The 14,145-nt window shown below is 33.3% G+C and overlaps 1 protein-coding gene and 1 long non-coding RNA gene across 2 annotated transcripts; both read right to left on the bottom strand.

Annotated features, from left to right (window-relative positions):
* Window positions 1-635: 635 nt before the first annotated feature.
* On the bottom strand, window positions 636-2,837 carry LOC123905035 (cyclic dof factor 1-like). Its single transcript, XM_045954656.1, has 2 exons — window positions 2,496-2,837; window positions 636-1,743 (listed from the first exon to the last, which is right to left on the bottom strand). Exons 1-2 carry the CDS (start codon window positions 2,703-2,705, stop codon window positions 937-939), a joined length of 1,017 nt encoding a protein of 338 aa, XP_045810612.1. The 5' UTR covers window positions 2,706-2,837; the 3' UTR covers window positions 636-936.
* A 4,925-nt stretch (window positions 2,838-7,762) lies between these two features.
* Window positions 7,763-11,906, bottom strand: LOC123905034. The gene is made up of 3 exons (XR_006808300.1): window positions 11,508-11,906; window positions 8,561-8,671; window positions 7,763-8,287 (listed from the first exon to the last, which is right to left on the bottom strand). It is a non-coding gene; the product is annotated as an uncharacterized LOC123905034 (long non-coding RNA).
* Window positions 11,907-14,145: the final 2,239 nt, after the last annotated feature.

Genomic DNA, 14,145 nt, shown 5'->3' with positions numbered 1-14,145 from the left:
TGGACGGTTGAGATATGCACGTATATGATATAAAACTGGAGAGAAAAGGCAGGAGAGGATCCGGATTCTAAATCGAGCCAGGCAGCCACTCATATTAACCTTACACCAAGCAGCACAAGCAAAATGAAATTGGGAAAAAGGATGGGAAGCATATCCAACAAGCACAAAAAATAAGGAACAACAAAGAACTTTCACAGTAAAAGAATATCTTCAATGCATTGTTCGATCGAAGCCGGTTCAGAAACAACCTCCAACTAAAAATTAGTACTTTGTTTGGATGGTACTGAGTTTCGCCACAATTTGTGACAAGCCTGCTCTAAACTCAGTGATATCCAGTCCTGCAACAAAGAATTAAGTAGATCATTGTAACAAAGATTTGGCCTCAATATAAAGATTTTACATCTGTCGCAGATAAGTTCATTATGGATTTATGGATCATTATTGAGGTTGTGCTGTATGATCCATAAATCTTGATTTGAAACTTCGTTAATTATTAATCTGTCACAGAGATTAATAGGTTTAAGAGATTAATTTTTATAGTTGCAGTTGTGCAGTATGTCTGATTTATACCAAAATAAATTCTACAGATTATGAATGTCATAATCATTTGAAACCAGAGTAGAAGCAGCAGCATGTGATTATAATAAACCATTAGATTTCAGTCCAAAATTATCATTTACATAATATGTCCATCAATGATATTTACTCAACAAAATCATCTAATTCTATAAAAAAAGCAGCTTAGTAGAATGTGATTGTACGTGCCTATGATCTGTTACAGAAACATTTTGGAATCTAATTAGTATTTCTCACTTAATTTACAGTTGACACAGATACCAGACACGACATTGACACTTCGTGAGTCAGTGTCAGGTACACATGTGTCGAACACCGAACACGCCTTCAAACCGAGGTGTTTGTTCTACATATTCCCAATCATACCCTCTCGTGAAACACATGAGACCTTGATAAAGCTGCAGGGTTAGCTTTCATTACTGATGATGATACTTCAACCTCATGATTATTCTCATCACCCTTAGATGTAAATCCCTTGAAAATGTTTCCATCTCTGGAATGTTTCCCTAAAGTTGGAGCACAAGATTGTGGTGAGATAGGTTGTACACTCCAAGATGGTACCAAACAACCACCATAGTATGCTATATTGGGATAGAATGTCACAGGATAAGACATTGCAGGGTTCCATGGAAACTGTGGAGGAAAACTTTGATAACTATTAGTATCAATTTTTTCTTCATGTGATTCAACATTCATTTTCTTCTTAAGTGAAGTTGAAGAATCTGATCCGAAGGTTAAGACAGTACTCATTTGACGACAACGCGAGACATCGGAAGAAAATGAAGAGGATAATTTGTTCTTGCGTCGGCCTGCGCCTACAAGCATATTTCTCGTGGTTCCTCCAGCAGTCCAATATCTCTGACAGTTTTTGCAGAAATGTCGCGGCTGTTTGACGTTGTAGTTGTTGTAGTAACAAAATTTTGTGTCCATGTTTTTGCATCTTGGACATGGAACTATTTGGTCTGGTTTCTTTAGAGATTTGTCTTGTGACATATCACTTTGTTCATCAAGTTTAGTCGAATTGAGTTGAGAAGTTTCGGCTTCTGATGAGGGTGTTTTCTGGTTCTCAATAAGGCTTGAAGATGTGGGAGTTTTTAAATCCTCTGTGGTTTGTTGTGAGACCTCATCATCATCTTGCACTGAGGTGAGTTTTTTACTTTTTGTTTCCTGAAATTGATACACAATTGTTAGATTAGATAAGACCAAAATTTGAGCCACAAAGTTATATCATTCTTATGAGTTGTCGTGTTCGTGTATTTGTGTCTGTATCCGTGCTTCATAACTCATAATTTTAGTAAAATTCCATGCTTTTAAGAGAAACTAGTTAAATCTTTTATCATTGGAGCAGAATTCAAAAAGTACAAAGCAAAGAAAGTTGTATCATTAAAGCAAAATCAGTGACTTGTGGCGAAAGCTTAACCGCTTAAGTAAAAGTTCTTGAATAGAATTGATTTTACATCCAGAATTTATTTTAAATTGAGAAACTAGAATTACAAGATTTTGCTTCTACAATTAATTTTCTAATTAATCGTTCAACAACTCACTCTTACGTTAATATATTCAAAGATAAATCACTCTACGTTCAACACTTCAACTCATTTTTAATTATAATTATAATCAATTTCACAAATTAATTTTTTTCTCAGCAAAACAAAACAAAACAAAAAATGAAAAGATTATGTTCAAAAAAGTTGTCAAAACAGCCACAAGAAATTGCAGTGAAACTTAAGTTAAGTACTTACACCTAACTATAAGCAATTAACTGCATAACAAAAAAGATAAATTTTTTTAATCAACCCATTAAAGATAATGAAATTCTGAAAAAAGGGTTGGTGTTAAAATTGCAAAACACACTAGTTAGCAACATAATTAAAAACAATAAATTTGTTCAAATAGAATAACCATGACATGGAACATACCTTATATCTCTTAACATCATGTTGAGTTTGTGAATTCACTTCAAGTGGAGAAGATGAAGATAAAGATGAATGAAGACTATGATCAGATAAATCTTCATGAGTATGATGATCAAATTCTGAGGAAGAATCATTGGTAGAGACATCGATATGGTTGTGTGTTACAAAAATGGTTCTCCCAAAAAGCTTCATGGATGAATCATTAATCATCATGTTGTTGTTGTTGTTTCTTTGTTATGTTTACTTGATAATACTTTGAAGCTAAAAAATGGATTATGAAGAGTTGTTATGTTACTTGTTATGGAAGAAGAGAAAGAGAGAAAGATATAGAGAGGGAGGTACAATGTTTTATGTGTTAATGTGAAGAGGTTTTATAAAGGTCAAAAAGTTGGAAAGCCACCTCAGAAAAGTGAAAGTTTTTGAGCCACAAATTGTTGTGGCCTATAAATCTTAGTGTGTAGTTGTTGTTCTCTTCTGTCCTACCCTTTTTTCATCCATGTCATTACCTTTTTCAACTTTTCCCTTTTGCTTAAGTTCGCCCTCTTTAATCAAATAACATATCTGCCTTCATTGTGTGAAATGTTTGAAGGTATGATATATTTGAAGTTATGATATAAGTGATGGATTATGAGACATTTCATATGAGGTCAAATTAAGGTGTTAGGTTTATGGATTGATTTAAATCACCTCACACTTGCTACCACAATCTTCCTTTCAAATGTGAGACATTCAATTTTTTATGGTCCCTCTTAAGCAGAAATTTTCTTCATTTATACACTTGAACCGCCGTGGGTCACATTCAACGGAACATACCGCATGACCACTTTTGTTAAGAAGACTTTGATACAAATAGCTGGTCGAACCCTTCGTCGAACCATATTGGCTTTGATACCACTGTTGGATCACGATGGGGCAGCCGGTGGATCATTACATTGAGTTCAGAACAACAATACAAGTGAGTTGGATACGAAAGTTTTATCAAAAACCTTAAAACATTAGGTTTATGAGTCATCTTACTTATAAATTGTTCAACCTTCACTTTTCTAAGCAATGTGAGATTTACTCACCTCACACTTGTCAGCATGTGGCAGGTTCTCTTGAAAAAATTGCGGGTGTAAAATTTTAGTATATTTCTGAGCGTTTTGATTTTGTCGGATGTTAATTTATGTGAGATATGAGTTAATCAGTTCGATTTATGCAAAGAAAAACTTTTGAATTATACACAATATGAACAGTAAATAAATAGAATAATCAAATGTTTATATTTTAAGTTTATCTATCATGAATATCATCAAAAGAATACAATATGACTAAGGCATAGTTTAACTTGCAATTTTGTGTATAAATAACTTGTGTATAAATAACTTGCAATTTTCTTGAATTTTGAATAAATAACTTTGTGTATAAATAACTTGTGTATAAATAACTTGCAATTTTCATCAAAATATAATATCTTGAATTTTGTGTATAAATAACTTGCAATTTTCTTTTTATATATAGAAATAAATTTTTTTTTTGTTTATTAGTAGTCTAGTAGTTAGAAATTCCAAAGTAGAGTGTTCGGGGTTCAAACCCCAACTCTTACATAATATATACGATATCCCTATCAACTGAACTAAACTCACGAGAACTATAGAAATAACGTTTCGATACTTAAAATAAAATAGAAAAGAATGATGATTATCTTAATACTTTGATCAGAATCATGTTTAACCATTTTTAACTATTGTTCCACTTTATTATATTATATTCCTCTTTATTTTTTTTAGCATATGCCACGGATCCAAACATAATAATAGTTTCGGATTCACTTGTATTTTTGTTCTCTTTATTCAAATAATGTTTAAAAATATGCCACTTTAAGCAAGGGAGAAGTTTTGTGAGCCACAAGTTGTTGTGGCCTATTACATCTTAGTGTGCAGCTGAATTCACCCACGTTATTATAAAGATACTGTTTTTCCATTCTATCCACCCTTTTTCAATCCATATCAACTTTTGTCTTGCTGTCAATCCTCTCTCTTTTTAATCCATATAACGTAATTATATTATTATAATTTTAAAGATTAAAAAGCTAAAAAAAAGTGGATTAAAGAACAATTATAACTTTAAAAGAGTTCAATATTATATTACAAAGCTTTGATTTTGATGTCGATCTCTTTCTTTATGGGAGATTTTGATGTATATCTTGAAATACTTGGTCTCAATTTGTTTTGTCATGTTCAGTCGACATACAATATTTTCTGTTGTGGTGTGGTCCAAAGAATGCAGTTTTTGTCACGTTGGATATCCATTAGATCATCACTAGCTCATTGGAAGATATTTTTGTGGCACTCAAAGAATCAGCTTCTTCTAGTCATCTATTTGATTTTGACATGCTCACAATACTAGTGTTCTTGACCTTGCAAATGATACCTTCTCAGGTTGGCTCAAATCGATTTTGTCACTTAAGTCAAAAATATGTATTTTTTGTTGGGTTATGAAGGGACGGTTAGAGATCATCCATATTTATTTAGTCAAGAGTAATAATGCAAATGAGTTAAACACTATATATTTACTAAAAGCTTAAGACTTTTATGAGTAACTTATAAAAAGTTCAACCTCCACTATTTCGAGTAATGTGAGACTTAACTCACATCAGAATTGCCACAATAATTCAACTGTGAGTCATCAATTCCCCTCAAGCAGCAAAATCTTTTTGCATCCATACACTTATATCAGTGTTGCCAGTACTCAACGGGACACGTCGTTTGACCACCTTTGGCAAAAAGAATTTCAATAAAAGGAGTCAGTTGAAGCTTTCGTTGAACCATCGACTCTGATACCACTGTTGGGTCATGAAAGAGCAGACAAGAGATCATTCACATTGGGCCAAGAGCGGCAATACAAGTGAATTAGACACCACATTTTTTGTATCAAATACAACCTCCACTCTTTCCACAACATTTTTTGTATCAAATACAAACCAATCCAATTGGGTCATGACTCGGTTGGTTTGCGTCATCAAGTCCGTGAAACTTTTTTTAAAAAAATCATAATTATTATATAACATTATTTATTAATAATGGATTAGTTTATGATAAAAAATTTTGACATCTAAAGTAAGTTTTCACGGGTTGTATTTTTGACTTGTGTGTATAAAAAGATTAGAAGGTGGTGGGAGAACAACCTTTTATCTATCGGGGCCACTTCTATCATGAACAAGTTCATCAAGTGGTGCATGGTGCATCACTTCTCAATAACTCTACGACGAATACAAATTTTATAAAATTCACCGTTATATTGAAAGTTTATATCACATAGATCATCCATAGAAATTTTTAGAAAAATTGAGAATCATTTGATATGTTATTGAGATGCGTCAAAATTAACGGTATTTAATAAAAACTCATAAGCCGTTAATTTTGATGGGTCTCAATAACATATCAAATGATTTCAATTTTTCTAAAAATTTATATGGATGATCTATGTGATATAAACTTTCAATCAAACGGTGGATTTTGTAAAATTTGTAATCGTCGTATAGTTATTGGCAAGTGGTGCTACATGCACCACTTGATCAACTTGTTCATATTAGCCTAAGCCATCTATCGGATGTATTCTTCCAATTTAAACGAACGAAAATATTTATTTTAGTGGAAAAAAAAGCAATTATATATTAATGTATAAATCTTCCTTTTAACTAAACATAACTTTCGTAAAAATAAAAAAAAAAATAAAAAAATCTGAATATCCTATATGGATGTGACTCTTGACATAAAAATATATAATTGACCGTGAGTGAACAGTATTGGCCTAAGGCAATGTCGGAGCCAGAAAATTTATAAAGTTCGGATAAAATCTTTGTTTTAAACAAAAATTTCAATTATGCATTCTTTTTTTTTTAGGTAAATTAAGAGCATAAAGAGACATCATAGAGACTAGTAGACATCAGAGAGACATCTAGTAGCACTAATCTCATACCTCTTTGCTCATATATAATATATAAAAAAGGGGAAACTATACAAAGTGGGGGACCAAACCTTACCCAGATAAAAAGCAAAAGAAAGATAAATAAAAGAACAAAAATAACAAAAGACAAAACAAAAAAAGGAACAAAAACAAATCCAAAATTAGGAAGACTATCCCTAAACTAGTCCTCAAAGAGGACATGAGGCAAGGTTTCCCCCGAAAGAAAACCTCTAGATCGATCGAACCCAAGAGAAGTTGACTAGCCATACTTCCATGTTTGACTAGAAAACTCCCAGAAAGGATCATGGAGAGTATCGTGGAGGTGGACCCCTAGACCGGCTAGGATAACTCCCAAGGCTGCGCGCAATCCGTAGGCCTTGTTTTTTAGTTTTCTTAGACACGTACGGAGTGAATGGAACTTCTTCTTCGGCATTGAAAAATATCAGTTTTGAACAAAAAAATCTCAAGCTTTGCACTGAAAAATTTCAATTTTAAACAAAAAAATCTCAGTTTTCCTTAAGTTTCAATTATAAAAAAAACTTGGTATCCGACCTTAGGACCCGACTAATTCAAGGGGCCCCATTTAAAGCCAGAGTTTTTTTGTCTCTGTATGGACTTAGCCCACCGAAATTGGCACCAGAGGGAATCGAACCTGAGACCTTGAGAGGAGCATACTCCAAGGACCCAAGCCAACACCACTAGACAACCCCAAATGGGTCAGTTTTGCCGTAAACTAACTAATAAAAATCTTAGTTTTGCCCTCAACTAACCTAAAATATCAAAAATTTTAACAAGTGCCTGGGCGGTGGATCCACCACTGGGCCTAGGATAATAAATGCCAAGGGGAGTATTGTCGTTGCGAAACACAAAGTCAATGGGATTGTCTCCTTATGAACTTGAAAGTTAGTCCAGAATCACTCGGATTAATCAAATTCATTCTTGGAATAATTATCTTATTATTTGCACTTTTCCCTGTAATGACAGATACACCAATAATAAAATGCTTGCAAAGTTCATCAATAGTTAGCCTAGTCTCATTTTTAAAATATCACTGGACATTCAACTTTCACTCTCAATTTGTGATTGAAATACCTGAACTTGTTATCTAAGAATTCAGTAGTGAAACGAGAGAATCCATTCCACAATAGAGGGTGTATCGTATCAATTATCAAAACAGAAAAAGTAAAACTGAGTGTGCTGCATGACAGTTGTTAAAGAAATAATAGAGTTGTGGTAGATTAATATCATTCCGAATGCATCTATTTTAGACTAACAATAAAAATGCATATTCATACTTAGTTGCAGAATTGAATTTAGGGACTAAGGGTCATCAAAGCATAATATATATCAATTCATGCATTATTATAAATAAAAATTCATAATAATATTGGTACCAAACAGGGTCTTAGGACACAAAACACCTTTTGCTCAATTAGTAAGGTTATTTTGTTTTTATCAAGCAGAAGATTAAATGTTGGTGAATAATCAATAATGAGTATCTGAATATGCATCAATGCAAATATGTGGAATGAAAATAAAAAACTGACCATAGCAAAGGAAGTTTATCTTTCAACCTCAGGGTCTCGGCACAGAGCATATCAATTTCTTTTGAATGTTCTTGAAAAAATTGTGTTTGATTGTCTAATATCTTATAAGGTTGAGACTCAAACAATTATTACGAAGAAAAAAAATATACCTCTTGATCTGACTTTTCATTTTCAAATTTGGGATAGAAAGTTGCTCTAATTTGGCATGAAGCCACATTACCCACCAGGATACTTTTAACTTCAGTTACAGTCCTCCACCAACAGTTTCATGAGATTTTGGTTTCCAAATCACCATTGAACCTGAAAACCGCTATGTTCAGCAATAAAAGGTTTTGTATTTATCAAGCAGAATATTAAATCTTATTCAATGATCGAGAATGATAAAAAAGGGTAAGGTTCTTCGACAAACAGGGACTTACGACAAAAACCTTTTACTCAATTAGTAAGGTTATTTTGTTTTTATCAAGCAGAAGATTAAATGTTGGTGAATAATCAACACCAATAGTGTTTGATTGTATAATAACCTCCACTCGTGAAATCAAAACATAAAAAATTGAAACAGGAATCATATACCTCTTGATCATAGTTTTCATTTCCAAATTTGGGATCGAAAAGTTGACCTGATTCTGCATCAAGCCACATCAATACCAACACCTGAACCATCAACCTTCCCTTTACCCACACCTGCATGCTTTAAAATTACATTTAGGGACTAAGTTCATCAAAGCACAAAAGATAACATCCATGCCTTATATTATTATTAATGAAATTTTATATTAAAATTTTGTTTAAGGCAACAACTATAGCTTTCGCATTAAGGCGATCCCTTACAAAAAAACATGGAACAAAGTATATCCATCTTATTGTCGAATTTGGATTTAGTGAGCTCATCCACATTTAAGGTCACAAATAGACTATAGACACCATTGACATTAAGGCATACCATACCACTAGTGAAACTTTCACAATTAGGGTCATAAAAAGACTATAGACACCATCCACATTTTGAAAAAAAATTCACATTAAAATTGCTTTGCTTTGAAAGCCACCATCCAACTTTTCCATTATGAATACAGAATTCATAATGCATTTTCCTCAAAGGTCATTGAAGCATCCATCCCTCACAAAACTTATGAAACATTAGGGACAATGGTAATTAAGTTCGTCATACAAAATCACTTTTAATTGCAGTTGCAGAATTGAATTTAGGGACTAAGGGTTATCAAATCAGAATATATATGCTTTCATGCATTATTACCGATAGACACAATTGCTTAAGTAACAATTAAGGCAACAACTAGCATTTTCAAATTCAGGGACTAGAGTCATTAAGTAATTTATCCAGCAGTTTTTGGGCATCAAGTAAGCATTCATAATGTATTTTCCTCAAAGGTCATTGAAGCATTCATCCCTTACAAAACTTATGAAACATTAGGGACAAGGGTCATTAAGCTCATACTGCAAAATCACTTTTAATTGCAGTTGCAGAATTGAACTTAGGGACTAAGGGTCATCAAAGCAGAATATATATTCATTCATGCATTATTATATATGTGGAGAAGTAAGAATCCAGCATTCGAATCCCTCTAATAATGTTTTTAGTAGCCACCAACTGAATACACTTAAATCTATCTTATGTTGTTAGTGACTCTAAATATATTTCTTTTCATCCATTGCCTAAAAAGATATTAATAAGTTAGAGTTACTTGTGATGTAGGAGCACCCCATGCACCCTTTCAGGCATCCTAGCATAATGTGATATGTATCATGAATGTTAGAATAAAGTACAAGCAAGCATCCTGACAATTTTCTTATTTCATCTTTGGGTTGAAGTGCTGACCAATAAATTCAGAATGTCCTCAACAAAAAACAAGTATTTAAAACTAACATACTGTAACAGCCACTAAAATAACATAGCACTTACATCCCATGTGAAAAGTAAGGTGACATCTGCATCAAATAAAATTGACGATTATTGTTAACTTTATATATAAAACCGTAACTTAAATTTATATTTAAGTGAACTTTGCCTACCTTAAAATTAAAACTGATACAGGATAGCTACTCTCCTTGTAATTACGGGGTATAACAGGTGAAATCTTGCGACAAACTGTAAGAGATGCAATACAGTATAAATATCACGAGGACTCCAAAAAGTTGGTTTCTTTGTAGTTTGCTTCAGTTGATCTGTTTCTTCCTTAGAGAATTCCTTTGAAACCCTTATCAGTGGGCCAATCAAACACAAGGAAACAACTTTCTTTTGCATTTGCAAAATCACTTCATACTGTAGTTGCAACATTGCATTAGGGACTAAGGGTCCATCAAAGCACAATAGATATTAGCATTTAGGCACTAGGGTAAAAAATTAGCTTTCACATTAAGGCATCATCCAGCATTTTTGGGCCACCCTTACAAAAATCATGGAACAAATTCTATCCATCCACATTTTGAATAAATTTCATATCAAAATTGTTTTGCTTTGAAAGACACCATCCAACTTTTCCATTATGAATAAAGAATTCATAATGCATTTTCCTCTAAGGTCATTGAGGGATCCATCCCTTACAAAAATTATGAAACATTCGGGACAAGGGTCATTAAGTTCATAATGCAAAATGACTTTTAATTGCAATTGCATAATTGAATTTAGGGACTAAGGGTCATCAAGAATATATATCCATTCATGCATTATTATGAATAAAAATTCATAATTTTTTTTAATAGGAAAGAGGACACCGATAGGGACAATTTATTGAGTAGCAATTAAGGCAACAATTGGCCTTTTCACATTCCGGGACTAGAGTCATTAAGTAATTTAACCAGCATTTTTGGGGCATCAAGAAAGCATTCATAATGCATTTTCCTCAAAGGTCATGGAAACATTCATCCCTTACAAAACTTATAAAACATTAGGTACACGGGCCATTAAGTTCGTATGCAAAATCACTTTTAACTGCATTTGCAGAATTGAATTTAGGGACTAAGGGTCATCAAAGCAGAATATAAATCCATTCATGCATTATTATGAATAAAAATTCATAATTTTTTTTAATAGAAAAGAGGACACCTATACGGACAATTGCTTGTGTAGCAATTAAGGCAACAACCAGCTTTTTTCACATTCAGGGACTAGAGTCATTAAGTAATTTATCCAGCAGTTTTTGGGCATCAAGTAAGCATTCATTATGTATTTTCCTCAAAGGTCATTGAAGCATTCATCCCTTACAAAACTTATGAAACATTAGGGACAAGGGTCATTAAGCTCATACTGCAAAATCACTTTTAATTGCAGTTGCAGAATTGAACTTAGGGACTAAGGGTCATCAAAGCAGAATATATATTCATTCATGCATTATTATGAATAAAAATTCATTTTTTTTTAATAGAATGCTTATTTATTAGAACACAATAAAAGCTTATCTGGGAGAAGACAGCGTGAAGGAAGGAAGAATGAATAACTCAACATAGTAATAACACCAACAGATATATTTCATAAAAATAAATCTTAAAGGCCCATAACCTGTTTAATTTCATGCCACACGTCCTTCGCTGAGATACCCTCGTAAGAACTAGATATAACAAAGACAGGGCATTCTGAGACATGAACATATTCATTCGGTCTCTTCTGCGGCAATTGCAAATGTGACGGGAGATTGCTCTTTTGCAGTCCTGTACATGCATATATCAATTAATTTACAAATATAAATTTGGTTTTTTTTCTCTCTATAGTCTAGGAATTAGATCCACGCACTATATATGTGGAGAAGTAAGAATCCAGCATTCGAATCCCTCTAATAATGTTTTTAGTAGCCACCAACTGAATACACTTAAATCTATCTTATGTTGTTAGTGACTCTAAATATATTTCTTTTCATCCATTGCCTAAAAAGATATTAATAAGTTAGAGTTACTTGTGATGTAGGAGCACCCCATGCACCCTTTCAGGCATCCTAGCATAATGTGATATGTATCATGAATGTTAGAATAAAGTACAAGCAAGCATCCCGACAATTTTCTTCATCTTTGGGTTGAAGTGCTGACCAATAAATTCAGAATGTCCTCAACAAAAAACAAGTATTTAAAACTAACATACTGTAACAGCCACTAAAATAACATAGCACCTACATCCCATGTGAAAAGTAAGGTGACATCTGCATCAAATAAAATTGACGCTAAGCACTGTATTTGAATAATACAGATGATCAGTGTAAGAGTTGAAATACAGTATAAATATCACGAGGACTCCAAAGAGTTGGTTTCTCTGTACTTTGCTTTAGTTGATCCGTTTCTTCCTTAGAGAATTCCTTTGAAACCCTTATCAGTGGGCCAATCAAAAACAAGGAAACAACTTTCTTTTGCATTTGCAAAATCACTTCATACTGTAGTTGCAACATTGCATTAGGGACTAAGGGTCCATCAAAGAACAATAGATATTAGCATTTAGGGACTAAGGTCAACAACCAGCTTTAACATTAAGGCATCATCCAGCATTTTTGGGCCACCCTTACAAAAATCATGGAACAAATTCTATCCATCCACATTTTGAATAAATTTCATATCAAAATTGTTTTGCTTTGAAAGCCACCATCCAACTTTTCCATTATGAATAAAGAATTCATAATGCATTTTCCTCAAAGGTCATTGAGGGATCCATCCCTTACAAAATTTATGAAACATTAGGGACAAGGGTCATTAAGTTCATAATGCAAAATGACTTTTAATTGCAATTGCATAATTGAATTTAGGGACTAAGGGTCATCAAGAATATATATCCATTCATGCATTATTATGAATAAAAATTCATAATTTTTTTTAATAGAACAGAGGACACCGATAGGGACAATTAATTTAGTAGCAATTAAGGCAACAATTGGCTTTTTCACATTCAGGGACTAGAGTCATTAAGTAAGTTAACCAGCATTTTTGGGGCATCAAGAAAGCATTCATAATGCATTTTCCTCAAAGGTCATTGAAAGCATTCATCCCTTACAAAACTTATAAAACATTAGGTGCATGGGTCATTAAGTTTGTATGCAAAATCACTTTTAACTGCAGTTGCAGAATTGAATTTAGGGACTAAGGGTCATCAAAGCAGAATATAAATCCATTCATGCATTATTATGAATAAAAATTCATAATTTTTTTTAATAAAAAAGAGGACACCGGTAGGGACAATTGCTTGAGTAGCAATTAAGGCCACAACTAGGTTTTTTCACATTCAGGGACTACAGTCATTAAATAATTTTCCAACTTTTTTGGGGCATCAAGAAAGCATTCATAATGTTTTTCCTCAAAGGTCATTGAAGCATTCATCCCTTACAAAACTGATAAAACATTAGGGACATGGGTCATTATGTTCGTATGCAAAATCACTTTTAATTGAAGTTGCAGAATTGAATTTAGGGACTAAGGGTCATCAAAGCATAATATATATCCATTCATGAATAAAAATTCATAATTTTTTTGAATCGAAAATAAGACACCGATAAAGACAATTGCTTCTTGACTAGCTCGTAGGATCAAAACCATTTTGCAGTTGCTTCAAAAGACACCGATAGAGACAAGTCGTCCAAAAACAAACCGGAACAGGTTCTAAGGTCGTTTGGCCTTAACGAGCTCGTAGGATCGCAAGAACCTACGTCCGGTGCGAGAACCCGACTACATTGATAAGCAGGAAAATATTCATATTAAGGAACCAGTTTTACCTATCAGCAATTGCCAAAACTATACCCGCGTCACTTTTAGGAACTCTGTCCCCAGAAAATCTAGGAAGTGTGATCTCAAACAAGGCCACCGCAGTCTGCAAGATTTAAAGTGACAAGAAAAAGAAGAAAAAATTTGCAAGGTAATAAGTAGTTAGTAACCAAATAAGATGCAATACTACAACTGCAAGGGTCGTGAAAACTGATATAGCAACATCAGAAATGGCAAGTGAGGCAGCTTCCCGGATAGTTTGTTGTGTATCTTCATTGATATCCAGGAGGCAACTTAGCTTAGTAACCATATTTTCAACACGAGTTATTTTATCCAGCACGGTTCCAAGTTTCTCCTGTTTCACTCCATTTTATCAAAATAAACAACCAATACTGAACGCTAAGCACTGTATTTTAAACATCTTTCGCTCATTAACGTTATTCTCTGAAGCCCCTAACCTTTAC

The sequence above is a fragment of the Trifolium pratense genome, linkage group LG2 (assembly GCF_020283565.1).
Source record: "Trifolium pratense cultivar HEN17-A07 linkage group LG2, ARS_RC_1.1, whole genome shotgun sequence".
NCBI classification, from domain to species: Eukaryota; Viridiplantae; Streptophyta; class Magnoliopsida; order Fabales; family Fabaceae; genus Trifolium; species Trifolium pratense.
Note: the sequence above shows the minus strand (reverse complement) of the source record. Positions and strands in the feature narration are given on the sequence as shown.

Coding starts and splice junctions, on each gene's coding strand:
- LOC123905035 (XM_045954656.1), bottom strand. CDS start 2,705: ATGATGATTAATGATTCATCCATGAAGCTTTTTGGGAGAACCATTTTT. Junction 1,744..2,495: donor ATGATGTTAAGAGATATAAG/GTATGTTCCATG, acceptor TATCAATTTCAG/GAAACAAAAAGTAAAAAACT.